The sequence below is a fragment of the Eleutherodactylus coqui genome, chromosome 1 (genome assembly GCF_035609145.1).
Source record: "Eleutherodactylus coqui strain aEleCoq1 chromosome 1, aEleCoq1.hap1, whole genome shotgun sequence".
NCBI classification, from domain to species: Eukaryota; Metazoa; Chordata; class Amphibia; order Anura; family Eleutherodactylidae; genus Eleutherodactylus; species Eleutherodactylus coqui.
The window spans coordinates 63,369,125-63,396,678 of NC_089837.1; the positions used below are offsets into that span (position 1 = coordinate 63,369,125).

Consider the following 27,554-nt stretch of genomic DNA (forward strand, 5'->3'; position numbering starts at 1 on the left):
ACCAATGCCAGTCAGCTGCTGCAAAAGCCAATAAAGTCTTGGGGTGCATTAAAAAAGATATAGGGGCGAGGGATGAGAACATTATCCTTCCATTATATGAGGCACTTGTCAGAACTCACATGGAATAATGTGTACAGTTCTGGACACCGGTGCTCAGGAAAGATGTTACAGTGCTTGAGGAGGTTCAAAGAAGGGCAACTAAACTAATATATGGAATGAAGGGACTGGAATACCCAGAGAGGCTATCCAATTGGGATTATCTACCCTGGAAAAAATACAGCTATGTATAACTATGTGTAAATACATGAGGGGACAATACAAGGATCTCTCCCAGGATCTGTTTATACCCAGGACTGCAACGGTAACAAGAGGGCATCCGCCACGTCTAGAAGAAAGCAGGTTTCATCGCCAACATAGAAAAGGGTTCTTTACTGTAAGAGCAGTGAGACTGTGGAACTCTCTGACTGAGCATGTGGTGATGGCAAAATCCATAGAGGAGTTTAAGAGGGGACTAGATGTCTTTCTAGAGTGGAAGGATATTACAGGATATAAATTTTAGGTGATCAGCTGGTTGTTGATCCGGGTATATAGACAGGAAGGAACTATAAGAGGTTGATCCAGGGATTAGTCTGACTGCCATTAGGGAGTCGGGAAGGAATGTTTTCCCCAAAAGGGCTAATTGGCTTCTGCTTCTTGGTTTTTTTTTTGCCTTCCTCTGGATCAACAAGGAGGTTAAAGAGGCTGAACTAGATAAACACTGTCTTTATTCGGCCTTACATACTATGTTACTATATTACAGCTATCTCTGGCAGTTGGGCTGAAAATGAATGGAGCGCCAGCCTGCTTGAGTGACCAGTGCTCCATTCAGTCTCCTCCTAACAGTGACGGATGCAGTAAGCCTGCAGTAACAAGGATGGGGGACACAGGACCCGCATTCTTGGGATCGGTAAGTGTCTCAGCGATGAGATCCCCACCGATTAGCAAGCTATTCCCTATCCCGTGGATAGGGGTTACCTTGTGCTTTTGATACAACCCCTTTAAGGACCGAGGGAATTTTTCAATTTTATACATGTACCTTTCCACCTTATCAGCTGCAACATTTTTTTTAAGGCTGTGTAGCTGTTTGATGGTATTTTTACAGAGTGGGTTGAAGATTTTTTAGACATTTTAGGGTATAAATGGGAGCATAAAATTACATTTTATGAGTATTCTATTTACATGGCAAAATCCTTATTTCATGGTGTTTACCTTAATAAATGCCATAATATTCTTGCATTGACTATTATGATAATGTGAATACCAACTATGGGGCTGATTTATAATACTGCCTTATAAAAAACTCTTTTCCTTACATATAGGAACCAATCACAATGCAGGTTTGTATTTTTCTCTTGAAATGAAAGCTGCACTGTGATTGGTTGCTATGGGCAACAGACAGTTTTCTTTTTAAGCAATTTCATAAATAGTGGTTAATATGTACAGTATACTGCTTACTGCTTATTGACTTTTATTTCCTAAAAAGCTTGTATGAAATTGTAAAAAGCTTATTGTTGAGAGGTTTGAAATCCAGCGCCTAACCATCGTAGCTAGCCTTACCAACAAGATAAGCAAGGCAATAGATTACAACTTTGCTTATATAAAACAACGACATCCAAAAGAACAATCTTGTATCGTTTTTTCGAAAGAAGATATCCAGTAGGCATACCCAGAGCAGCGGACATTAAGAAAGTAACAAAGGTAGGACTGTAGACCAAAAGAGTATAATAACTGGAACAGCCCGTTAACTTGGGGTGGGAATTTGCTAAATGGTCGTCCCCCCCCCCCCCCCCCCCCCCCGATTGTTGTATCAATTTACTGGGCAGCGTATATGAACATTAGAAAAGTATAGAAAAAACCATAAGTAACAATGTAAGGGGCAGTGCAGAGGCGTAACTTGAAGCTTCTGGGCCCCGATGCAAAACCTGTAACAGGGCCCCCAACTATAATGCTTTATTCATAGTACTGGGCTCCCTATATGGAGAAGAGAGGCCTTATGGGCCCCCTAAGGCTCCTGGGCCTGGGTGTAACCGCATCCCCTGCATCCCCTATAGTTACGCCCCAGGGGCAGTGCAAGATTGTCTTATTGTGTTTTCTGTGTCTTTTCATGTTTCTCTATTGAAGCAGGAAACCATATACATAAAGAGTTGTTTTATGGGTTATTCCAAAGACACCACAGTTGACTTGTAGATCGAGATGTACTTGACCGACTAGCAGGCCCTCCAGCTCACGCAAAGAGAATTTGCCAAAAACTTAAGTGCTGTAATTGGTCTTTTGTCCTTTCTGGGCCCTTTTCCATTGCTTTTACCAATCTACCATGTAAGTCGTGCAGGTGGACATAAGATAAGGAGCTAGAAATGTCCAAATCGGAAAGGATAAAACCCCACTCAATGTCCAAGTCCTTTTTTATCTCAGTGCTCTGCCTTCATTTCCCTTCAGTTTTCTCTACTTGAACAAATTGGGATGACTCCAAATTCCATATTAGATTGGAATAAAATAAAATAACTACATTCTCACTAACTTAATTTATAAGATACACTAATTAAGTTAAGTGTATCTGGACTTACAGGAATTCCGAAAGGCAAAAATAACATTTGTATAAACGGTTTTTTTTATTGCGACATCTTAGTTTCAGATATGATACCTGATATCAATTTTATGTGTCAAGCTCTACTAATATGGAGCATTTGGCTTGTATTATAATATAAACTCTACTCATACGGATAGAGTGGAGGTTTCATGAGGGGCACCACACCCAGTTTATTGAACGGAGGTCTGGATTTGGACAATAGCTTGACAATCGGGGACACGTTTCTCCATTTGTACTTGTGTTTTGAGTTGTGAGTTGTATCAACTCATAGAAAAGATAGTTGGAATATGGATGATTTTATGGGGAGGGGTTAAGAGTTGAGTTGGCGTCTTCACAGAAGCAGAAGAATTTCAGGTGGGATGTTGACCTCAACTTGTTTGCAGGCATTAATGGGATTTAAAATAGGGGTAGATTAGCATTGCGTGACTAGTAACTTCTTTACTAGTAATATAATGGCATTATCTTGGTGAGTGATGGCGAAAAGATAAAGGTAATGGTGTAACAATTGAGTAAATGGGTTGAGGGGACAATGATATTGAATGGAGAAGATAACTGTTTTGGGAACAGAGATTAAAAAAAAACACATTTTATGCACTTGTGAATGTACTCGACTGAATGTACATACAATGCTGAGTTGACCTTCATTGAGGTTATTACTAGTTGCTTTGGCTATAATACATTAATGTTACACAATGGCTTTTGATTTTGCAGTGATGTGAGATCTACTTTTGGGCTTTCTAAAGACAACTGTCCCAACAATTATTGCTCTTGTGCTTTTACACAAAATTGATGTTACATTTAGGTGTATGGGTACCGTTAGATAGCTGTTGACCGAACCATTGTGCAAACCGAATTCTCTCAGTAGCTATTATTTTTAATTAATTCGCTTATCTTTCAGAATATATAGGGTCAGGCAGGTAAGGGTCCTTTTACACGAGCCCATTCTTGTTTGCAAGAGCAAGTGACGTCATCGCTATCCCGTTCGCTCTTGTGCGGCCTGTTTAGACAGGCAGATTAATTGTTGACTCGTTCAACGAAAATCACTGAGAATTATTTAGTTTTTCGCATTAGCTAATTAGCAACAAGAGGTCAACGGGCCAATAATGATTTTTATGGCTGCATAAAATGTACGACAAGCTAGAAGCGAACGATTCTCGTCCAGTCATTGGCTCATGTTTAGACTGAACGATTATCATTCACTTTTGCTCATTTGAGCGACTTCTTGAACGATAATCGTTCCGTCTAAAAGCACCTCTCCTATCTAGGTCTTTCACAATAGCAGCCCTTGGAAAACAATCCCATAGACTAAAACTATAGTTGCTCAGCTACCTGGCTGTTTTTGCAACTCCGATAAAAGTGAACGGAGAGTGCTGCGCACATGTGTGGCCACCTCTTCACTCATTCTCCACCTGGATGCGGTTGGCAGGTACTTCACCAGGATTGAGGAAGAGGGGGGGGGGGCTTCATCCTCTCTGAGTTGTGGCAACTGACAAACTCAACTTTGCTACATCTGAATGATGCAGTTTTATAAGTATCAAATGCCTAAAACTACAGGTACTCAGACATTTTTTTTCCTCCTCCTATTCCATTTTACAGCTCGGACAACTTTAGAACCGGCACAGCTTTTTTTCACATCCAAAAAATTCTATTTTATGCCAATAATTCTCCAATTTTTTTTTGTCAACGCATGCCAACGATAACATACAGGTAATATATCTATAAGCCCAGGAGCATACTGTACTTGGCACAGCTTCATTCTGTAGCGCGTATCATTTTCCAGTACACCGATACTCAAAGTGGTCCTTAGATATTTGCCCCGAAAAAAAAAAAAATAATAATAATAATTCAATCCTCTTCATATTGATCCCGAACATCTAAGGAGGGAAGTCAATTTTCCAAACTGTTAAATTTGGGGGGTTTATAGTTCTGCGCCTCGAGCACAAAACCGAGAAAAGAACTTTAATCCGTTGACATTTTAATGTTTAACAAATATGTTTATAACCAAAGTAGCGGAGGTTTATTAGCGTATAGATTTCATACGGTAACATGGAATGTGTTAGGATCTTGCCTTAGAGTATGTTATTCTAGATGGGCCCTCTTTGATGCTGCTGTAATATAAGAAAATTGTGTCTGTTTTGTCATGTGCGTTAACTTGGATGGCCTCTCGGCACAGCTGTGTTAGTACAGCTCCGAGTATTTCCTTGACCCCAGTATTTTTGCCTCGAGGTTTCTTCATACCGACTGGAAGAAATTTTGATTAATGTGACACTCTGTCAAATTTTGGACACCAGATTACTATTAAGTGCATCATTATGTTATCTTACAAAAATGTACTAGGTTATACCTGACAGATATAGCGAGCAAGTAAAATAGCAGAAAGAGGAGAGTAAGTAAAACAAGGGATGTGCTCAGATATATCAAAGTTAATGTTCGCTTTTGACAGACAGACAACCTTAGGTCTTAGTAAATCTTCCAGGAGTCTGTTTTATATATAACAGATTCATCTGAGATTTCCTGATCTTTTTTTTTTTTTTTTTACTGTTATTTCAGAGGATAATAGACCATTAGTATTTTGTTTGAAATTTCTCAGATTTAATGCTTGTTTTGCAAATTTATTTCTTTTACCGTTTTTTTTTAGATAGCGGATACATATTCCTCAATGCTATACAGAGATTGGCATCCGTTACTGAACCCATCGGAAGTCGACATCAAAAGTCCAGATTAAAGTTGCTTTTAGACGGAACGTACAGAAAAAATCGTTCAAACCAGGCAAAGCCAACGATGATAATTGTTCGGTCTACAACGAGCCGACAACTGAACGCCGAACGATATTCATTCGCATGCATAAAAATCATCGTTGGCTCGTTCACTTATTGGACGGTTTAAACAGCGCTCGTTCAGTTCCTCTCGTTCACTTCTAGAGACCGAACGGTTCTAGTTCGAATGAGCCAACAATGTATCTGCCTGTTTAAGCAGGCTGAACAAGAGCGAACGAGCTAGAGGTGGTGCCACTCGCTCGTTCAAATGATCATCGGCTTGTCTAAAAGGACCTTTACCCATTGATGTGTTTTTGGAGTGTGGAAGTGTAATGTAGGAGTAGTGTTATGTTGGGGCGGCAGTGGACTGACGGAGGCAAGAAAATTTGGGCAACGTGAAACTCTTTACTCTACATAGAACTATTATTGAGTCTAATGCCCGCTTACCACAGTCTCTTTAAAGGGGTATTCCCATCTTGGCTTTTCGTAGCCGACGTGGCAAAACTTGGAAACTCTGTTCCGATCATCATATGTTGGAAAGAGCCAAGGGAGTTATGGAGACAGCGTAGTACAGGGAACCGTGCTGTTTCTATAATTCGTAGAGTTGCAGAAACAGCAAAAGGCTCTGTGCAACAGACTTTCCACAGCTCCAATTCACTTCAGTGAGAGCTACAAAAAGAGCACAGCGCTAAGCATTCATCGCTCTCTCCGTAGGGCTTGGCCGAGTGGCCTGTAGCCATACCAGTGGTTTCCCATCTCAGTTATGAAAAGCTGAGATTGGAAAACCCATTTAAGAACACACAGGCATAGCACCTGCAAGATTACAGTCTCTTATGTGGTCCAGGGCTATGGCAGTGACACACTCTCACAGGTCCTTACTTTGCCTTGGTCTGCACATGGCACACATGGCTCTTTGTCTCACAGGCTTGCATGCTCTCTACCTCTTCCTACACTGGTACTCTATCGAGGTCGTTAGCACCGTGGCCTTTGAATCCTGCAGTCTGCGGTAATCAGCCGCCACTGGGATCTGCTGTTGCACTGTTCTGCTTCGCCCTCTCTCACCCGTCCTCACCACTGTGGACCTGATCACTACGGGGAGGGAACTTCCTGATGTTCTGTTGGGCCTGGCCATGCAATCATCTGCAGTCATCAATTTCATCTACACAGGCTTTTATGTGCAGAGGTCTTTACAGGACTCATTTACTCAGCGCTCTATCACATGATCATTCTGGTCCTGTCAGCCACTGGGCCACTTACCACCTGTTGCAGGGCAGGCCTTTGCTCCACCATCTATTTCACACTCTGCCTTTGGTCACTGATCCTACAGCTCAGCAGGGGGGTGAGTGCCTGACACATGCCACACTGAACAAAATGCCACCTCCTATGCCTTTTATAGTGCCCCCTCTTCCTTATGACGTGGGGCTCTATCACTAGTAGATGGCATGGCTTAACTCAACACATTCCTACTAGAACTTCAGGACGGTGACATACTAGCAAACTTGGTCGCATTTGAACCTAGGACTTCAGTCCTGCAAGGCAACAGTGCAAACCACTGGGCCACCATATATAACTACATGTTATAAGCATTCTTGTATACATGAATCATGACTAATTGTCAATTCTGAGGACGGAGTATCTGCCAAGAGCTCCACTGGATTAAACTAAAAGCACTAAGTTCTCATATTGCAGGACCGTATTATTATACTGCACTGTAATATGGCTTCTAAGAAGGTGCATGACCCCTCTATTGTTCCGTATGCTTCTGATTGGTTAAGTAAACTTAAACAATCAGAGTCCTGCAATGTGAATGAGCCCTAACATAGATATGGAAAGGAGCAAACCGATCCTAATATACATATCTGGTAGGGTTACCTGTTGGCCCTATATTGAGAACTGCTTGTGTATGGAGGGGATGTGGTGGAGGAAAATGTAATGATTAAGAATTAAGAACAAATCCTTGTTGATCCATGCCAAACTTTAGAGATATTATGCCTTCTTCATTAGACATGCCTGCTTGTGGAGCTTCAAGTTCAGAGCTCAGTTGGTATTCCCTGTGAAGCTCAGGCGAAGGTTGGCAAGAAGTAAGTGGATAAGACATGATTGCAGGATTAGACTACATGTACTCTATAGCCATTAGTTCTGTATAGGAGCTGTATACACAAAACAGTAGGATTTATTTATTAATGAAGACTGTTTGTAAAGTGGTTTCATCGTAGTTAGACACCAAGAAAGATGTTGCAAAGGTAGACATAGCCCTTAATAAATGTTACTGCATTTTGATTTCTCATCACTTTCAAGATATCTGCCTGCAGTATATTTAGAGGGGGAAAACCTTACAGACGTAAGCACTTGTTCACATTTGGCAGATGTGTTGCAGATATTATGTGCACGTTCCTCGCCAAATGTCCACAGGGTGCCGAGGTTTTACAAAACACTATGCCTAATTATGGGTAGGGGGCTTGTTGGGGGATTTAACATTACCCGACATGCTTTGTGTGGTATGGGATTATTCCTATGTCCAAAGATTAACTTTCCAGTTAGAATCAGTGTTCGCTTACATGTTCTGGATATGGCTGTAACATATCACTAAGCAGAAAATATGGGAACAGATGGTTTTCTCTCTGAAGGGATAAGATGTTTTTTACATAGAGTTTTGTAGAACATGAGTATAGCCATCGACACTGACTGATACTATATACAGAGCTCTGTGGCAGTGGTTGGTGTGCAGGGAAAACGTTATCAGTACTTCGCCCTCTAGTGGTGCATTATCTATCAGCTGCTTGCTTCTAATATAGTATGTGAGGTTTTTTTTATACTCGCATCACATCACCAGTGTACAGATAATGCTATTTTTCTAATAAGTGTTGTATGGTTATTTGGGATGTATTATCTTAAAAGTAGATAGGAGTGTATCATGTTCTGTTCATCAGTATTAATTAATTATTTAAATATATATATACATATATATATATATATATATATGTCATATCTATCTATCTATCTATCTCATATCTAGCTATCTATATCATATCTATCTATCTATCTCGCTATCTATATCTATCTATCTATCTCATATCTATTTATCTCATTATCTATCTCTTTATCTATATCACATCTATCTCATATCTATCATCTCATATCTATCTATCTATCTCATATCTATTTATCTCATATCTATCTATCTTTCTGCCTCTATCTATCTCATATCTATCTATCTATTTCATATCTATCTATTTCATATCTATCTATTTATCTATCTCATATCTATCTATCTATCTATCTATTTATCTATCTCATATCTATCTATCTATCTATCTATCTATCTATCTATCTATCTATCTATCTATCTATCTATCAATTTCATATCTATCTATCTCATATCTATCTATTTATCTATATAAATGTTCAATACTTATAATAATAATCTTTATTTGTATAGCGCCAACATATTCCGCAGTGCTTACAAAAAACAGGGGGATACAAAACGACAAAAATACACAAACCACAGTTACAATAGGGAGCATGTTATTAGGCAGACTACAGAGGGGTTTGGTTTAGGATAAGAGATGAGCGAGCATACTCGGTAAGGACAGATACTCGAGAGAGAGTATCGTCCTTACAGAGTACCTGTGTGCTCGCCCGCAAAGATTCGGGTGTCGGCGGGGGAGAACGGGAGGAATATCTCCCCCCCCCCCTCCCGCTCCCTCCTGCTCACTCCCGCAACACAGCGCTCACCCACGCCGGCACCCGAATCTTTGCAGGCGAGCAGCCAGGTACTCGGTAAGGACGATACTCGCTCGAGTATTTGTCCTTACTGAGTATGCTCGCTCATCTCTATTTAGGATATATGGTATGCCTCCCTGAAGAGGTGTGTTTTGAGGGCACGCATGAAGTTTTCTGAGTCAGGGATTGAAGGCAGGAATAAGAAGTTTGAATTAAAGGGGCGGTCAGTCTGATTTCGTTAGCAGAGTGGAGGGTGCGGACTGGGTGGTGCATTGAGATGAGAGAGGCGATGTAGGGGGGCGCTGCACTGTGGAGGGCTTTGTGGATGAAAGTGGTGAGTTTAAATTTAATTCTGTATTTGGCGGGCAGCCAGTGCAGTGACTGGCACAGGGCAGAGGCATCTGAGTAGCGGCTGGACAGGAAGATGAGCCTGGCTGCCGCATTCAGGATGGATTGGAGAGGGAAGAGTCTGGTGCAGGGAAGGCCAATCAGCAGCAAGTTGCAACAATTGAGCTAACAGTGGATGAGGGCAACACTGAGCGTTTTTAGCGTGTCTATGGTGAGAAAAGGGTGGATTCTTGCAGTGTTCTTGAGATGCAGCTGACATGTTCGGGCCAAAGATTTGATGCAGGGGGTAAAGGTGGGATCAGAGTTCAATATAATTACAAGGCAGCAGGCGTTCTGTCTGTGAGTTTTGGTGGTGCCACACACTGAGATGGAGATGTCAGAACGAGGTCAGTTAGTAGAGGGCGGAAACACCAGTAGGTCAGTTTTTGAGAGGCTCAGTTTTAGGTAGAGAGAGGACATAGTGTTAGAGACAGCGGACAGGCAGTTGGTGATGTTTTGGAGAAAAGGTGCAGAGATGTCTTGGGAAGAGGTGTATAACTGGGTGTCGTCAGCATAGGTGTGGTATTGGAGGCCAAATCTCCTGATGGTTTGTCCAATAGGGGCTGTGTAGATGGAGGAGAGGAGGGGGCCAAGCACCGAGCCCTGGGGGACCCCAACAGCAAGGGGAAGAGGAGGTGAGGTAGAGCCAGCAAAGGAGACGCTGAGTGAGTGGTCAGATAGATAGGAGGTGAACCAGAAGAGAGCAGTGTCCTTTAGGCCGATTGAGCGAAGCATACTGAAGAGGAGTTGGTGGTCAACAGTGTCAAATGCTGCGGAGAGGTCGAGGAGGACCAGTAGGGAGTCATGAATCGCCCCTCGATTTGGCCGTCAAGAGGGGGTGTAAGCCGAACTGTAGGGGGTCAAGAAGAGAGTTCTCTGATAGCTTATAAGGCAGGAGTAAACCAGGCATTCTAGCAGTTTAAAGATGAAAGGAAGATTTGAGATCGGTCAGTAGTTAGCAGCATCAGTTGCATCAAGAGTCGGTTTCTTTAACAGTGGGGATATGATAGCATGTTTGAAAGAGGAGGAACAATGCCAGAGGTCAGAGAGAGGTTAAATATAGTGGTGAGATAGGAGATGACGACTGGGAAGAGGGACTGGAGGAGGTGTGAGGGGAGAGGGTTGCTAGTGCAGGTGGTGGGGCAAGCAGAGGAAAGTAATCTGGAGACTTCTTCCTCTGTCGTTGGTCTGAGTACAGAGAATGAGCAGGACTGCAGTACTGACCGGACTAGGGTCGGAGCTAGTCTGGGATTGGGAGGTTATTTCCTGTCTGATGTCGTCAATTTTCTTTTTGAAGTAAGCAGCCAGCTTTTCGGCACTGAGATCCGTCACTGTGGGCTGCAGTTTAGGAACAAGAAGGGAGTGAAAAGTATCAAAGAGCCATTTAGGTTTGTAAGATAGTGAGGAGACAAGAGAGGTGAAGTAGACTTGTTTGGCATGGTGATGGGCTAGGTTGTAGGTTCTGAGCATGAATTTGTAATGGAGAAAGTCTGCTGACGTTTGCGACTTTCTTTACAGACATTCAGCACACCTAGAGCACCGCTGAATGAAGTGCTTTGAGGCGTGAGCCAGGGTTGCCGAGGTCTGCATTGGATGGCTTGGGTCATGGGGGGCACAGCTTCATCCAGGGCCTGTTTGAGAGTGGTGTTGTAATATGCGGCAGCCAGGTTGGGGCAGGAGAGGAGGGAGATAGGAGACAGAGAGGGCTGTAGGGACTCAGCAAAGAATTGGGTGTGAACGGCCTAAAGCTTCCTGTATGTACGGTAGGTAGGAGGGGCTGGGGAGATACTAGGAAGGATACTAGGAATACTTCTGATTGTCTGTTCATCGATCCGTCTTTTTCTGTATGTTTATTCTATCTGTACACTCTTGATTGTAAGGCTTTATTCATATGTGTGTTGAAGGCTAGGAGAATTTTATGTTGCACGCTAGAAGCCGGGCACTCCGTTATATTCACAGGGGTTTGTTTGGCACTGTTCGGGTTGGAATGGTTCGATACTTTCATTATTTGGCTACTATTACGGAGTCGAAAACGGAAGCCACACACAGGAGGCCTCACACAGGTGTGAATGAAGTTTCCTTTCTGAAAGTTATCTTAGTATTTTCATTAAAGCTGTGTACACCCTGGAAAATGTATGTAATATGTTCTTAAAGGGGTTCTCCATATTTAAACTATTTATGCCCTACCCTTAGGACAGGTCATTCATAGTAGATATGTGGGGGTTTGTCGCAGAGGACTCACACCAAACAGCTGTTCGCCGAGGCCAGCACACTCATTCACTGAACTGATTTCTGCACAAAGAAGACAGATCCAGCCTTATAGCAGTGTCTAGCCTTGGTATTGCAGACCAAGTTCCCATTCACTTCAACAAGAACCTGGCTTACAATACCAAGCCTGGCCACTGCAGTAGGGATGGAGCTGTCTGCTTCCTGCCAAAGTCAGCTCAGTGCACGAGTCTAATAGTCTGGCGAACAGCTGATCAGTATGGCTCCCCTTTAAATTGAGAAAATCCGAACCTTATTCTGCAGCAGAATAAGTTAGGTTTTTAACCTTTTCCAATCCACTGTCTGGCATCTGAAGACATTCTGATTGAAGGCTGTACAGCTCCGATGTCGAAAGACATCCGGCAGGATATTCTTACTGTATATTACTGGCCACTCTGTTGTCGGGGGGCCTCTCCAGCATGTCCTATACCGCAGTACTGGTTCTAGCCAGCAGATGCCGGCATTGTATAATGGCATAAAGGGAAAGCCCCCTAGGAAACCCTGAATTAAAAATTGGATTGCAAAGGGTTAAGAAAGTGTTCCTTAAGTATCCCTAAAACCTCACCAGCAATCTAGGTTAGTACATGGGAGAACTGTCAATTTTTATTCGCAACCAAAACATATTTCATCAAACGTTTCTTCTTTTTCTTCTATCATGATCTTGGTATATGGTGGTAGAGGGAGTGGAAAGCCACAGAGAACTGATCATTAATGAAGTTTTCTTGATTTTTTCATTTTAGGTTTTGAAGTCCATTTTGCTGTTTCCAACTATTGAGAGGATGGCGCAGTCACCACAAGGCAAGATAATGACACCGTGGTTGTGCAGTCTGCGGTACGTGGTGTATATGCCTCTGTATCTGCTCTCCTTCTTACCAGAAGTCATGAAGACATTTCTGGTGAAGTTGGCTCTTCATGGCATCAAATCTGTGGATGAAACATCGATGGAGGCCTCGCTGAACCTATTTAGAATGGAATGCGCTGGTAAGTGTGTTGTATACAAGTAATCCCTACATACAACAGTATACCCCATTATTTAACCCAAAAACATATCCAAATGCCATCTGTATATGGCCGATTAGACTAAAATAGCTTTATTTACTTAAAACAAGATAAGCCCTTTCCTTTTTCAGATTTGGGCAATGTAAAACACAGATTATAGGCTAAATACTAAAAGATATGTGACTCATAGCTTTCCATAGAGAGATCTTAGACCTGTGCGGTGTAGTATATGGAGACGCTGTCGGCTCTCCTTTGTGGTGTAGTATATAGAAAAGCTGTTGGCTCTCCTGTGTGGTGTAGAATATAAAGGATCTCTCCTGTGTGGTGAAGTATATAGAGGAGCTGATGGCTCTCCTTCGTGGTGTAGTATATAGACTAGCTGTTGGCTCTCTTGTGTTGTGTAGTATATAGAGGAGCTCTCCTGTGTGGTGTAGTATATAGAGGAGCTGTCGTCTCTCCTGTATGTTGTAGTATATAGAGAAGCTATCTGCTGTCCTGTGCGGTGTAGTATATAGAGGAGCTGTGGGCTCTTCTGTGCGGTGTAGTATATAGAGGAGCTGTCAGCTTCCCTGTGCGGTGTAGTATATGGAGGAGCTGTCGGCTCTCCTGTGCTGTGTAGTATATAGAGGAGCTTTCGGCTCTCCTGTGTTGTGTAGTATATAGAGGAGCTGTGGGCTCTCCTGTGTGGTGTAGTATATAGAGGAGCTGTCGGCTCTCCTGTGTGGTGTAGTATATAGAGGAGCTATCGGCTCTCCTGTGTGGTGTAGAATATAGAGGAGTGCTTGGCTCTCCTGTGTGGTGTAGTATATAGAGGAGCTGTTGAATCTCCTGTGTGGTGTAGTATATAGAGGAGCTGTCGGCTCTCCTGTCTGGTGTAGTATACAGAGGAGCTGTTGGCTGTATTGCGTGGTGTAGTATATAGAGGAGCTGTCAGCTCCCCGGTGTGGTGTACTATAAGAGGAGTTTTCCTGTGTGGTGTAGTATATAGAGGAGCGCTCCTGTGTGGTGTAGTATATAGAGGAGCTGTCGGCTCTCCTGTGTGGTGTAGTATATAGAGGAGCTGTCGGCTCTCCTGTGTGGTGTAGTATATAGAGGAGCTGTCGGCTCTCCTGGGTGGTGTAGTATATAGAGGAGCTGTTGGCTCTCCTGTGTGATGTAGTATATAAAGGAGCTGTTGGCTCTCCTGTGCGGTGTAGTATATAGAAAAGCTGTTGGCTCTCCTGTGTGGTGTAGTGTATAAAGGATCTCTCCTGTGTGGTGTAGTATATAGAGGAGCCGTAGGCTCTCCTGTGCGGAGTAAGATATAGAGGAACTGTCGGCTCTCCTGGGTGGTGTAGTATATAGAGGAGCTGTCGGCTCTCCTGTGTGATGTAGTATATAAAGGAGCTGTTGGCTCTCCTGTGCGGTGTAGTATATAGAAAAGCTGTTGGCTCTCCTGTGTGGTGTAGTGTATAAAGGATCTCTCCTGTGTGGTGTAGTATATAGAGGAGCCGTAGGCTCTCCTGTGCGGAGTAAGATATAGAGGAGCTGTCGGCTCTCCTGTGCGGTGTAATATATAGAGGAGCTCTCCTGTGTGGTGTAGTATATAAAGGAGCTGTCGGCTCTCCTGTGCGGTGTAGTATATAGAGGTGCTGTCGACTCTCCTGTGTGGTGTAGTATATAGAGGAGCTGTCAGCTCTCCTGTGTGGTGTAGTATATAGAGCAGCTGTGGGCTCTCCTGTGTGGTGTAGTTTATAGAGGAGCTATCGACTCTCCTGTGCGGTGTAGTATATAGAGGGGCTGTCGGCTCTCCTGTGCGGTGTAGTATATGGAGGAGCTGTCGGCTCTCCTGTGTGGTGCCATATATAGAGAAGCTGTCGGCTCTCCTGTGTGGTGTAGTATATAGAGGAGCTGTCGGCTCTCCTGTACAGTGTAGTATGTGGAGGAGCTGTCAGCTCTCCTGTGTGGCGTAGTATATAGAGGAGCTGTCGGCTCTCCTGTGTGGTGTAGTATATAGAGGAGCTATCGGCTCTCCTGTGCGGTGTAGTATATGGAGGAGCTGTAGGCTCTCCTGTGTAGTGTAGTATATAGAGGAGCTGTGGGCTCTCCTGTGTGGTGTAGTATATAGAGGAGCTGTGGGCTCTCCTGTGTAGTGTAGTATGTAGAGAAGCTGTCTGCTCTCCTGACAGACCACATCCTTGACTGACCACCAGTAAGGAGGATTTTCTGATCACCCTGCAAGCATAAGCAGCTCCAACTGTTTCATCATCGACCGTCCAGAGACAGGTGGCGCCATCATTACAGTGTCTATTGGAACCATTTCCAGGCTCTTGGCTGAGGCACATTTGGTCTCATGGTACACTTTTCATTTGCAGTGGTGTCGTAAACAACGGAACTGGACTTCTACAGAGTGGAACTGGGTTGTCTTTAGCAACAAATCCAGGTTTAGTTTGAGCACTGACGACGGCCATGTTTGTGTCTGGAGACCTAGGGGTGAACTCCTCAATCCTGCCTTTGCTTTAAATCGACACACTGCCCACTGCTGGTGTGATCGTCTGATGGTCCATTGCATACAACAGTCGGTCACCCCTAGTGGTGGTACAAGGGACAATGCCAGCTCAGCGATATGTTCAGGACATCCTGCAGCCACATGTGTTCCTCTTATGGCATCTTTCAAGGGCATTTTCCAGCAGGATAATGCTCGGCCGAGCACACAAGGGGGTCACAGGAATGTCCCCACAACATTGCCACACTTCAAAGTCCTGCCCGGTCACAAGATTTATCACCAGTAGAACATGTATGGGACCATCTGGGATGATAACATCGAAACCCTATGAGTTTGCAGGATCTAGAGCTTCAGTTACAGCAAGTATGGAACTATATGCCACAGGGTTGCATATGGAATCTGTATGCCTCCATGCCCGCCCATATCACATTTTGCATCCAACCTTGATGCAGCCCAACAGGATACAAAAGCGTCCATGTCCATGCATATCACATCTTGCATCCAAGCTAGAGGCAGCCAATCATGGTAGCAGAGCCTCTATGCCAGCCTGTATCACATCTTGTATCCAACCTTGAGGTGGCCCAACAGGGTACTAGAGCCTCCATGTCCACCCATATCGCATCTTACATCCAAGCTTGAGGTGGTACAACAGAGTACTAGAGCCTCTATGCCAGCCCGTATCATATCTTGTATCCAACATTGAGGCTGCCTAACAGGGTACTAGAGCCTCCATGTCCACCCATATCACATATTACATACAAGCTTGAGGCAGCCCAACAGGGTACTGGAGCCTCCATTCCCGCCCATATCACATCTTCCATACAGAAATAGACAATTTTCCTGACAAATGATTTTTCCAATCTCTAGCATTTAACATATCACTATTACGTCAGAACCCAGTCTATTGATTAGATACTAGAGGTGATAAATTCCTCATTCGACAGCTAAATCTCAATCAATTTCAACCTATATTGAATGAACCAGGAATTGTACTTTTCTAAACCCAACTCTGAGCTTTCCTATATCCTAGCTCCTAGTACGACTACCCAAATTAAAATATCCTAATCTGGAAAGAGACGGAAAATCAATAAATAAAAATAAAAAACCTATCCACACACCTTACACCCTTCAGTGGGATAGGAGGGTATACCTAATATAAAGATAGATGAAAGTAATCACCAAAGTGAATCGAGCCGGAAGGAGAAGTCCTTCTTTTACATTTGCCATATTTTTTTTAATCCATTTCTAGCTTTGGTTAATAATTTGCATAAAAAGTTGTCACAAAAACAGTGTTTTTTTTCTTTCTTCCGCCCATGTATCTCTCACATCCACAGAAATATCTTATTCACTAGAAACAGGATAGACCTTTTACTGTCAAAAGCCGGAAGATGGAAATGGCTTTAGAGGCTATTTCCAGGAGACGATGGTTAACCATAAAAAATTAGAAAATCCATATTCCGTAGCTCAGGTGTTAGCTGAAATTTACACAGGATCACCTAAGGGCAGGATGTATTATCTAAAACTTGTCTTTAAAACCTAGTGTGACAGAATTAGATGTGTATAACCTGTTTGGAAAAACACTGGCTCCTGGCCTGTAATGCTGGGTGAGTCACAAACACCTGCGAAATGTTGTCCTAGGGTACTCTAAAAAAAAAAAAAAAAGTTTCACCTCTATGCAAGTAATTTTCCTCCTTGTTTATTCTCTCTCCAAGACTTTTTGCTTTGCAACCATCTCTTCTGTCATTAAACAAGTCCCTGAATCGCTCCCCTGTACCATCTCCGAAACTGTAACTTTTTTTTTTTTTTTCCAACTCAACTTTCGTAATTTTAACATATTTCTAAGACTATTAAAGAACGTTTGGTCTCTGCAAGAGGTCTATGAGTGTTAGTAGATGACCTTTCCTCTCTTCCTGTGGTTTGTTTATTATCCGTTTCTAGTGACGAGTTGAGTTATAGGGACCGGGGCCAAATCATTTTCTCAGACAAACCTCCTGAATTCTGTTCGGCAAATACTTCTAAAAGCCACGAGCCAAAGACCATGTCAAAAAAAAAATGACACAACGCCGGGCAATCCTTGCACAGGATGCAGCTCGGTTTTAAGTACAGAATACACAGCTAATGTAAGTGTTGCAAATATTGACATAGCTGGAGAGCCGTGGCAAGAATATTGTTATATTTCTGCACGGAAGAAAACTTTTTTTGTTTTTGATCAAAATGTGATCTGGCTTGGGATCGTACACAGTTATACTGTATGGGCTTCTTTATTTTTGATACAGGGAGAGATCGCGTTTATCGGAACTGTAAGGTTGGTTTGGGGAAATTCACATTCTGCAAAAGGTTATCCAATTTCTACTTAATAAAAACTAGTTTTTGTGTTACTCTTTGCTTAAAGAGTTTTGGGTAACTCCTATTTTTAAAGTACGGGTTCATCTTTACACGAGTTTGGGGCAAGAAAATTTAAATCTATCAATTTGTAATGTACAATGAATGGCCACGTTGTTTGGAAACTTTGTGATTGGAGCTTCTCTATATGGAAACTGTTACTTTGGAGTGCATCATAAAATCAAGGGACATGTTTTCCATGGGTCAGTTTCAGTGTGGATCCACATTAGAATGGAAAAATATCAAATGATCTCCAACGAGGTCTGGTCGTTAGTGCCACCATGTCTCCCCAAAAATAAGACCCCATCTTATATTAATTTTCGCCAGGTCTTATTTTCAGTGGATGTCTTATTATACTTACCTAGCAGGCTTGGTTCAGGTCCCTCCCACTGCTCTCCAGAACTCTGACACGCTGAGGCACGGCATTGATTGGCCAATTTATAAATCCCGCCCCCACAATGCGATTGCAGTGATTGGTTCTTCGACCGCTGCTCAGCCAATCAATGCAGCGCTTGATAAACCAATCACAGCCATCGCATTGGTTCATCGAGCGCTGCATTGGTTGGCTGAACAGCACTCGAGAATTAATCAGAGCCATTGCTTCCTGGAGGTGGCATTTATGAATCCCGTAACTAGGAAATGATCTTCAGTGGGTGAATGAGGACTGCAGGATGCACGACGGAGCTCGAGACATCAGCAGGAGGACCTGGACCAAGCCTGCTGGGTAAGTATTGCTTTTTTCTTTTTTATGTAATGCAGCTAGGCTTATTTTTGGGATAGAGCTTATATTTCAAACCTCCCCGAAAAATCAGGGTAGGGCTTATTTTTCGGGAAACAGGGTAGACTAGAAGGGGCCAATATTTGAAAAACTGCCCAGCTTGTGGGGTTTTCTCGTGTAGTGGTGTTGAGAGTATATTGAGAATGGTTTGCTCAAGGAAACAACTTGTTGATGAAAGGGGTTAGAGAATGTTAAGAATTGTTCTGACAAACAGGCGGTGCACAATTAAGAAAATAGGAGCCAAGTACATTGCTGGTGTTGTAACTAACTTGTCCAAATGCACTGCTCATCTATCCCTAGCATGGATGGGCTATAACAGCAGATGACCAGTTCCAGCGCCATTGCTCTCTAAGAGAAACAGAAAAGTGAGACTCCAGTGGGCTAAAGAGTTCAAAATGGTATCACTGTGCAGCGGGAAACATCACCTGGTCAGATGGATCCAGATTTGTGTTGCACTATACTAATGGGAGGTCAGATATTTGGTGCAGGGAGCATGTATCGATAAACCCTTCCTGTCAACTGTTCAGCACATGGTAGCACCTCCATCTAATTTGCGACAAGTACAAGAAGCTTCCTGTCCGCTTGGGCCAATATTCCTGCAGATCAATTTCAAGGCCCAGTGGAATTTAGGCCACAATGAATTGCTGCGGTCTTGAAGGCCAGAGTTGGTCTAACACACTACAAGATGGGGGAGTCTCTGATAAAGTGGCCATTTGGTGTATCTCCTTTTACTTAATTTGCTTCCATTCAGTAGTCCTTTTTAACATTTGGATGCATTTGCTATTGGGTATTGGATCCTATGGTTAACTGGTGGGTTCTGACAAGCACTCATACAAGCAGCTTGCCACTTGAGATGGAACAAATCTTGTACTAGAATTTCTGTTATTCGTAGATTTTTTAAATGCATGTGTTTTCCCAGTCCTATAGAGAAAGCTTTGAAAATGCACATAAGAAGCCACCTAGAGCATACTGGGTTTTGGGGGGAAAAAAAGGATACTAACTAAAAAGTGTACCAGAAGTGAAGAAAAACACCCCAAAAAACACTATACTACATCTCGTATTTTAATACTAGTTTAAAGCTAAATCTGGCCACAGCATTTTTTGGAGGAAGAAAGTGCGCACAAATGCTACACATGCAATCAACTTAATGATTACAATTATACATTTAAGTTCTAATGCAAGCTAAACTCTTAAGGTCACATATAGGAGGTGTTTGTCATGTTCTCTAGATGATGCAAAAGCTACCGGCTCCATTAATATCAGCTGGTTTACCAGACAAGGGGTTGTGCAAGTTCATTTTTCAGTTAATACTAGCTTCCCCATGCTTCAAAATAATAAACTAGCTTATACTCACCTCTCCCCTTAAGTCACCTGCAAGGAGCTCCAGGTCTCTGCTCTGACGTAATGCTTACAGGCTGCAGCAGCCTGTATATCAAATGTCACTGGCTGCTGCAGCCAATGACAGAGCTCGGGGACCGATCACTGATCTCTATCATTGGCTGCAGCAACCTGCAATCAACATGTCAGAGCGGAGACTCAGAGCTTCCAGTAGGGGACCTACGGGGAGAGGTGAGTATCAGCTTATTATTTGGGGGTATGGGGAAGCTAGTTTTAACAAAAAAAATTGCTTGGTGACAATCCCTTCAAGAAACTATTTAATGGGGAAGTAAGTAATTTAGATTAGAACAAGGAAACATAAGCAGTATAAATTAAGAATGGAGTCCACCTACCATCCAACAAATGGTTGGAACTTGTGCGAAAAGATAAGTGCTTCTGACCAAATTTCTTTTAAAAAGTTCCAGTTGTAAACATTTGTATTGTTGGGATCGGCCCAGTTATAATTTACACAAAACAAGTAAAAAAAAATCTTACATTCATAAAAAGAAATTCCGACCATTTGACCAAATTCCAGAATTTTTAGTTTTTTTTTGCTACAGACAGATTATTGCTGTGAGCCCTCTGCACTGGTGGCTTCAATAACAGTCTTAAATCCATTTTATGGTGAAAGGTCATCAGTAAATGAAAGAATTCTCCTAAATGATGCGGTAAGAACTCACGGACTCTAGATTAGACTACGCCTAAGGAGTTGTGGGTGTAGACCAGCAGCAGACTCTCCTTACTTATGGCTTTAGAACGTAGTGTTGTATAAATTGGAAAGAACACTTAAGTGTTTCTTTAATCACTGTGATATAACTTTCATCACTAATGTTCTCGTACTATTTTAAGAAGAACCAGACCTCTTCTGCGTCACCGGGGTGGAAATAGAAGCAGACCTCCCTGCTCAGTTGAAGTCGGTAATCTTGCCACAATAGACAATCCTGCGAGAAGCTGTGGTGGTTTCATGACATGAGCCCTCTGTGGGCTTCTTTCCCCAGTGAATCCTTTTTTCCAGTGAGGATTCTTTCTTATCCAGAACCCTATCCATACTGGCTCAATAAAAAGACCCACATTTGCAGGGCGAGTAGGAAAGATTAATTCTCTTAAAATCTTTCTAACTCAAATAAAAATGTTCTTTGTATTGGATCAGCACATTCCCTGGAATTGTTTCATTAAAAACTTGAGATTGAGTTGAAACAGAATGGAATGAATTTTTGTGGTTCGTTACGTATCAAGACGCTGCTGGCTCCTCGCCTACCGTGTTTTATTTACTGCTAATGTTCCTGTTTGTTTCGAATATTAAAGAGCTTGTTTCACTATTAAATATTACATTTCTGTGTTAAATCACAAAAAAACATAACCATTTTTCAATTGGTATCAATTACAAAAATGTTCCCTTTGTCCAAAATAGATATTGTTATTACGAAAGGTCTTGGTGGCAGGTGAGGCCTTGGGTTGCCTCACCAAAGGGGAGGTTTGACCAGTAGGTATAGTCCTGCTTTGTATGACTTCTCGGGAATTGCTGCGGTAGAGGTAGATCTCTCGCCTCGCGGCCCACATAGCAACAGATATGGCTGATCTTTCAATGTTTTGTATGAAGCTTAACAGCAACAGTCCACTGGTTAGCTTCACTGGAATCACAGACCTGGAGGGATGGCAAATGGAGAAGGCAGCGTGGGTATCGACTCGTATGAAGCAGGAATCCACACTAACTGGTATTCCCAAGATACGTTTCCTTCAAAGCTATAACCAGGCTTTTCTTCCTCTTGGAGCCAGAATAAGCATGGTCCACTGGATTTCTTCTCCGCACTCGTCTTATAACTACATCACAACACACTGACTGCACGGAAGATAGTCCCTTTTATAATTTCTAGTAACTAGGGCCCCCTACCAACTGCTTTCCCGCCACCACACTTTGTGTCTTAATCACATACTTAAAGGAACGTGTAACAACGATAATAAAATAAATTTAACGGTACAACATACTTCTTCATAATGGTCAATAAGCACAACATTGCAGGATATTCAGATATATAAATATCCTCTTACAGTTAACTACTCATGATAACGTCAACTGCTTCTTTCTAATTCCCACTCAGAACATCCAGCTAATGTTTCAAGAGTCAAAGGTCACACATGTTCAATAGCTCTGTACAACCATTCAGGCCTTCATGCACACAGTCAGTAGAATGATGCTATAAGTGGCTTCTTCTTACCAGCACTGGACACATGAGGTGGATGTTCTGATGGGGCATTCAAATAACATCAGGGGATGCAATACCATAATATAGCCTGTGGTCCTGGCAGCATGAAACTGCTAGCAAGTTCCCTTTAAAGAGGATCTGTCACAGGATAGAATCAGAGGGGCTGGTTGCATGGCTCTGAAGCTGCCTCTTTACTAAGTGTTCCCTTTTTTTGCCCTTTGACCATAGGAGATCTTCTTAAATTCAGCTCCTGACGCTATCAATGTGTCACGTGGGTGGTGCCCACCACTCTCAATGGATGACATCAGATTTGATTGACAGTCTGACATCACCCACTGAGAGTGAGCAAGTGGGGCCACCCACTTGACACATTGAGAACATCAAGAACCAAACCAAAGAGGAACACGTATGGGCAAAGAAAGGTGAGAATTAAAAAATAAATACAGGGATAGAGTCGGTGGGGCCAAGGCTGTACAGCCATGCAGTCAGCCCCTCTGATTCTGTCCCATGACAGGTCCTCTTTAATAAAGCAGTTCTTAATAAAAACATTGAACTTGTTTGACATTTTTTTCTTTCCAGCAGTTAGTTAGTTTACATCACATTGAAGACCACATTATTCCAAAGAGCTTCTGATACAAGTTTGTATGACCTTAGTTCCTCTTCATCTTCCAGCATCCTGTAATCCCCTTTCCTTGCCTGAAAATAGTCAAAAACCTCATCAGTTTCCAAAAATTCTCTCAAGTAATAGTAGACCAGGAGGAAGAAGAGAGACAGCTTTGTCCTCTCTGAGACTCTGTAACTGCATGCTGTGAGAGGGGAGAAGGAGCAGAAGGTGGAGATAAGGATCGGGTTGTTGGTTTGCAGTTGTCTGATCCTCTTGCTCTCTGGCAGCAGTTTTTCTGCCGCTCTCTACATTCAGAACACATGCATGCTTGGCCCAGCCGAATGTGCATGGTGGAAGGTGTTGGGCAAGATATTTTAACTGTCAGCCGAACGAGCATTCGCCTGACAACTGTCTAATGCAGTGTTTCTCAAACTCCAGTCCTCATGGACCTCCACAGGTCATGATTTTAGGATATCCTATAGTAAGAACACCTGTGGCAATGTCTGAGGCACCGACAATAATTATATCACCTGTGCAACACTGAGGAAATCCTGAAAACATGACCTGCTGGGGGTCCCTGAGGACTGGAGTTTGGGAAACACTGGTCTAACGTGTATAGCCACCTTAAGCCTCATGAGATCACACTTCAGGCTCTGGCACTGTCTGGGCTATTTGGGCTATGTCAAAGCAGCACAGTTTGTTGTGCAGTTGACACAGAGCAGTGGAGACCACCAACATGACTAAGTAATCAAAAAATATCAGGTGAACTCAAACTCCGTAAAGGAGGACCTTGGAGAAATGCTTGAAATGTAACGCATAGCTTCCTCAACTTCAGAACTCCATTGACATATGGTGGTAATGACCTTGAGGAACATCTTCACTTTATGTCTACATTCCCATATGTATATCATTGGACTATATAAGTATCACACACATTCTTCACTATAACAATGGATCCTATGGAGTCTATATGTACTACTGATAGACTTGTTATTGCCTGCAAAGCACAGTACAACACTAGTATACGACCGCGATTTATTGTTAGTTGACTCAAGAAAAAGAAAATTGTCTTTGGGAATGTAGAGCTTTATTGTGTAGACTTTATGAAGGAAGCTGTTAGCACCAGATACATTGTGGTTACTGTATTTACATAGGGTTTAAGTTACAATAAAGAAAATTTATCCCAGGAAGACAGTAAAACTGTTATAGTGAAGTCATCTGTTATTATTTCACTTTGAGATTTCCTGTTTCGGTTACTCTGTCTTCCCTTCCCAGACTTGGAAAAATGGTTCCTTCTAACATGTAGGATTTTCAGTCTTCGGTACAGGTGGCTGCAGAGAACACTGAACCTTCTTTCTGGCTGAGGCTACCTGGAACTTGTGCCGAACAATTCCCAGCCACAAATGAATGTTCTATGAACCAGTTTTGTGAAATTTGAGGGCGTTTTCGGTTGTAGTAATGTTTTATTGCTCCTGTACACCTAATATAAAAAACTGAAGCTACTGTGCAAATAGACTTGTTTAAAGGGGTTTTCCCACTAAAGACATCTATCCCTTACTCACAGAACTGTTCCAGAGACTGATCACTCATTGGCAGATGTGCTCGGCTACTGCCCTTTATCCCATAGAAGTGAATGGAGCCGTGGTCATACATGCATGCTGCATAGAACATTCGGTGAGAGTAGATTCTCCACCACCTCGCGATTACACATCACCAGCCTATCTGCAATCACTGGTGGTCTCCAAACCGGTGACAGCTCGGCGCTTGCAGTTAGTAATACCGTAGTAGGTGATGTTTCCTTGGACGATCAGCAGACCTCCCTTTGGCACTTGCATTACAACAACTGTTCTCTCTCTCTGCCTTTCTTTCTGTCTGTCTCTCTCTCCTCTCTCCCAGCACTCCAGTAGCACTGGGCCAGCTCACTCCTCACAAGGCTCTCTGCTGAGTCATCACCCAGGACCTGCCTTTTATACTTAACCTATCAGCCAATCAATGGGCAGCTCACTGCCTGTTAATTTACAGCAGAAAATTTAAAAAAAAGAATAAAAACTGTCTTGTAACCTCTCTGAAGGTTCTAGAAAAAACATATACAAAGTCCAGCAATACTAAGCATAGATATGTATGCATGGGTATTTAATATTTGACCCTTTACACTGCCACCACTATCAGTAGAGAAAGATGGTGGAAAAAACTAGAGCTCTGGTGCAACCTGGTAGCAAGAAACTGAGAGTCAAGATTGCCAATGATATTAAGGTGATGAAGGACGCTGCAGTTGTGATCCTTTCATTTGCCCCTCTTCTCCTGTCTGTAGGTTGTCAATAAGAGAGCACAAAGCAAGTGGATTAAGATGTGACTGCTAGGTTAGACTACACAGGGTTTGCTTTCAGTCTGTGACCATTAAAAATATCCTCATTTTCTGTGTATACAGCTCTTATGCATACCAATGGCATATGGGTATCCATAAGAGCTGTGTACACAGAACATTAGCAGATTTTTAATCAAGACTATTTTCTAAGTTACTTCATTATTTGCTTTTGATGCGCTTAACCAATACAAATGGTTGCAAAGATAGAAATGCCCTTTTATAGAATGACTAATCCTGGTCAGACATTTGGAATTTTTGCAGTCATCTCTACAACTCCTATTGTTACATTATGTAATGTCACCAGCTGGACATAAGCTGACAGGACTGGACAGTCACTTTTCCTGGTACTAATGGTGTTTCCAGTACTAAGATACCCCAGGACATACAGCAGGGCCAAATTATGTAGCAACCAGACAGTCAAATGAGCAATAATAAGACTCAGGTATTTTGGCCGTGTAATGTGAGCAGAGTCGCTAGAAAAATCTATAATGCTTGGACAGATCAGTGGCAAAAAAAGACCTATCCGCCAAAGAACACGATAGCTGATACTGTCAAAGCTAATACTGACATGGATATCACACAACTGAAAGAAGCAGTGCAAAACCGAAAAACATGGAGGAAGCTCACCTTTAGGGTCGCCAAGGGTCGTGAACGACTAAATGGCAATAACTGACTTAAAGGGATTTTGTCATTAAAAAAAATATATCTAAACGTACCTATTCCTTCCCTGTCTGTCTCCTTATCACATCTTCTCCTGGTCGAGCTTCTCCAGTGCCCCAGGTCAGCTCACTGCAGGCTGGGCCCAGCTTGTTAAGAGGGCTACATATCTCAAATTCCTTCCGGCTAGGTCAGTGAAGGTCATATCCCTGTGCTGTAGCTTCACTGCCTAGGAAGGAATTGTAATCTATTTCAGAGATAGCTCTCTTGAACAATCTCTGAAGAAGATAGGCAGTCCTCCTTCTGACCTGTGAGCTGTGACGTAACGTTCATTGGTTGGCAGGCAGAAGACTGCCAACCAAATGTACGTAACCTCACAGGAAGGAGAAGAATCAGGCAGCTGGAGGTGAAGTGACCCCCTGGACTGCAGGAGACAGGAGAAAATAAGGGAGGTGAAGATCTGGTAAGTAGACTGATAGGGGAGGAATAGATAAGTATAGAATTTTTCTTTTTTAGTGAGAGAACCTTTTTAAGCTTTCCCAAAGTCTTTGCCTAACCTGTCCCCGAAGCTTACCCTGACACTAGACACCACTGTCTCCTAATTATTCCTAAATAGGAAAACCCTATCTGAAACACTGACCCTGACAAACATTAAGAGGGCACTAAGACCCAAAGAGAGGAAAACCAAAGCAGATCATACCTAACATGTAAAACAAGACTGATACAGCAAGGATAACACAACAACAAGCAGAATCAAGGACTGGGCTAGAGATAAATACAGGAACAAAGCTACACTGACTAGAAACAAAGACTACAGACAAGATACTAAAAGCAAACATGGAATACTGAATTAAAACACACAGAGCATATGCTATAACTGACAACACTTTGTAGAAACCAGGAATTAAAGAGGACCTAACTAGTCAGGAACTCCTCTCCAAACAAAGCTGGGTTGCAGCAGTGTGGTCAGCTGGCCCGCTCTAATGGATCTGCTATGAGACAATTGCATAGGAAAAACCTCAATAGTAAACTAGAAAACAGGAGTGAATGAAACGGCAGGAAAATTTTGATTCACCTTCTATCAAATTGTTACAGAGGACCTCCAATGATCTTATAATTACATCAAAAGATAGTGGTAAAACCCCAATAACAACTCAATGGGAAGTAGAGTACATGATATTGTTTAAATGGAGGTTATCCCTCTATTAATCACTTGCAACCTCCACACTGGGATATTCATTGATCACTGAAATAGGGATCCCTGGTTCTCAGTTCCTTTTCCTATGCATGGCCATGGTGGATAGGAGTTGTGCAAAGCTATGGCAGAGCGAAATCCCAGTGGTTGGATCTCCACTGATCTTACATGTATATAAAATGTTAATAGTGGGAAAATCTGTCTAACAGCTTTATGGAAGAGGACAACTTAAGGACTTAGTGATAGTCATTAGAGATGAGCGAGCGTACTCGGATAAGCACTACTCGCTCGAGTAATTGGCTTTATCCGAGTATCGCTGTGCTCGTCCCTGAAGATTCGGGTGCCGCTGCGGCTGACAGGTGAGTCGCAGCGGGGAGCAGGGGAGAGCGGGCGGGAGAGAAGGAGAGAAAGATCTTACCTCCGTTCCTCCCCGCTCTCCCCTGCAGCTCCCCGCTCCGTGCCGGCACCCGAATCTTTAGACCCGAGCACAGCGATACTCGGATAAAGCCAATTACTCGAGCGAGTAGTGCTTATCAGAGTACGCTCGCTCATCTCTAATAGTCATGTTTAACGTTTAACTTATTCTACTATTATTATTAAAGAAGTTGTGTCATCACCAGACAAAACTCACAAAATGCAGGGCTGGAGCTATACAGCTGAGTGATCACCCCTGGTCCCACTCCCAACATCTCCGCCAAGCAGATAATTTTGCTGGTGAAACCTAGATACAGCTAGGCATTTTCCCAGCAGG

The 27,554-nt window shown here is 42.7% G+C and overlaps 1 protein-coding gene across 3 annotated transcripts in view; it reads left to right on the plus strand.

Moving 5' to 3' along the window:
* Positions 1–27,554, plus strand: part of LDAH (lipid droplet associated hydrolase) — a 199,598-nt gene that overhangs the window by 137,322 nt on the left and 34,722 nt on the right. For all 3 annotated transcript variants that reach the window (XM_066596791.1, XM_066596800.1, XM_066596783.1), the window contains one exon: positions 12,498–12,738. In XM_066596791.1, the coding sequence (XP_066452888.1) occupies positions 12,498–12,738 (241 nt within the window). The remainder of the gene's footprint in view (positions 1–12,497; positions 12,739–27,554) is intronic.